General features: G+C 43.0%; 1 protein-coding gene across 3 annotated transcripts in view; it reads left to right on the forward strand.

Annotated features, from left to right (window-relative positions):
• clta (clathrin, light chain A) overlaps positions 1–1,448 on the forward strand; it is a 10,847-nt gene that overhangs the window by 8,969 nt on the left and 430 nt on the right. For all 3 annotated transcript variants that reach the window (XM_032530551.1, XM_032530541.1, XM_032530555.1), the window contains one exon: positions 1,157–1,448. This exon is cut by the window's right edge and continues 430 nt beyond it. In XM_032530551.1, coding sequence (XP_032386442.1) covers positions 1,157–1,328 — 172 coding nt within the window. In that variant the 3' untranslated portion in view covers positions 1,329–1,448. The remainder of the gene's footprint in view (positions 1–1,156) is intronic.

The following is a 1,448-nucleotide window of genomic DNA, read 5'->3' on the forward strand; positions in this document are numbered from 1 at the left end:
CCTTTTAAGTAGAAAAGTATTACGGCAGTGGAATTATTACTGTTTATGGGTGGGGTGTGATGAGGGTTTACATTTGTTTAGCCATAATCTATGGCTTGCATTTGCAAGTTTTGTCTTTTCTTTTACTTTTGTGTTTATAATTTCAAGTAATTTAAAGTGCAATGTGGTAAGCCCTGTAGTGTAAATATGGTTTAAATACACCAAAGCCGTCCCCAACAAAACAGTAAATGATCTGCTCGATAATTACGACACAAGTAATCAAAGTAAATGCATTCTTTGCCACACCTCCAAATAGCCTGCTTTTCAGCCGCAGTGCAATGCATGGCTTAGGCCCAGCAGTGCTTCCGGTTCTTTTTGGCTTGGTTAAAAGAGACAAAGAAAACACAACTTGCCATTATTGTTCCTTTTTTAATCAAGGAAAAGTATACAGATGAGCTCATCATCCCTATACTTAGTTCTTGCTTAGGAAAGAGAACATTGTAAATACACAACGACAGGGCAAGTAAAAGTGTGGGCAAAGTCCCCTCCCCCAGTTCTGTAAAGAACTGCATTTTTAACCAACCAAAGATGCTTATCAGACCTTACAATTAATTAATAATCACAATTATTAAATTGCTTTGGTTTGTTTTTGTCTTTTGGATTTATCATCAGTGTTTTATATTGTATGCACCTCCCTTTACTGTTATGGAGAATCATAAATACAGCTGACTGTTCTGTAATGTGTAAGCTGAGTTGGGGGCATGCCACGGGTAATGAAATTGTTGTAGCTTGTTTCCCTTTTGGGGGCCTAAACACAGATGAATGTCTATTTTTGTGTGCTGATTGGACTGTTCCGCCTTGAGGTAGACTCTGCTGAACCATCAAAGTACTACCGGGCCATAAAAAGACTGTAGAAAGAATTATGCTCAATAGATTTGAGGAGTATTCTTTCTGAGTATTCCTGATGTCAGACTGAAATTGTAAATGTAATTTTAATATATCTGACAAATGAATCATCAGAGGCACGACCAAGTTTTCCACCCAGACTTGTGTGCGTTGGTGATCAGCAGCAGAGGACTTCCTCGGAGCTGCACGTGCACTTTGGTGTAGCTTACTTCTTCCTCCACTGATTTTCTGTTCCGTGTCCTTTCCTTCTCCTCTTCCCTGTTGCGTGTAGGGCGGCTGAGGAGGCCATGATTTCGGATCTGGATGAGAACGACCCCGGCACGGAGTGGGAGCGGGTGGCTCGGCTCTGCGACTTCAACCCCAAGTCCAGCAAGCAAGCCAAAGACGTGTCTCGCATGCGCTCCGTCCTCATCTCCCTGAAGCAGTCCCCGCTGGTCCGCTAAGCAGCCAAGGCTGCTCAGGGCATCATTCCATGTCATCCTCTATCACCACACACCAACCAACCCAACGACCACAATCTCTATTCTAAAGATCTGCAGATCTGTTTGCCATGCACAACCCCC

The sequence above is a fragment of the Etheostoma spectabile genome, chromosome 2 (genome assembly GCF_008692095.1).
Source record: "Etheostoma spectabile isolate EspeVRDwgs_2016 chromosome 2, UIUC_Espe_1.0, whole genome shotgun sequence".
In the NCBI taxonomy this organism is placed as follows: domain Eukaryota; kingdom Metazoa; phylum Chordata; class Actinopteri; order Perciformes; family Percidae; genus Etheostoma; species Etheostoma spectabile.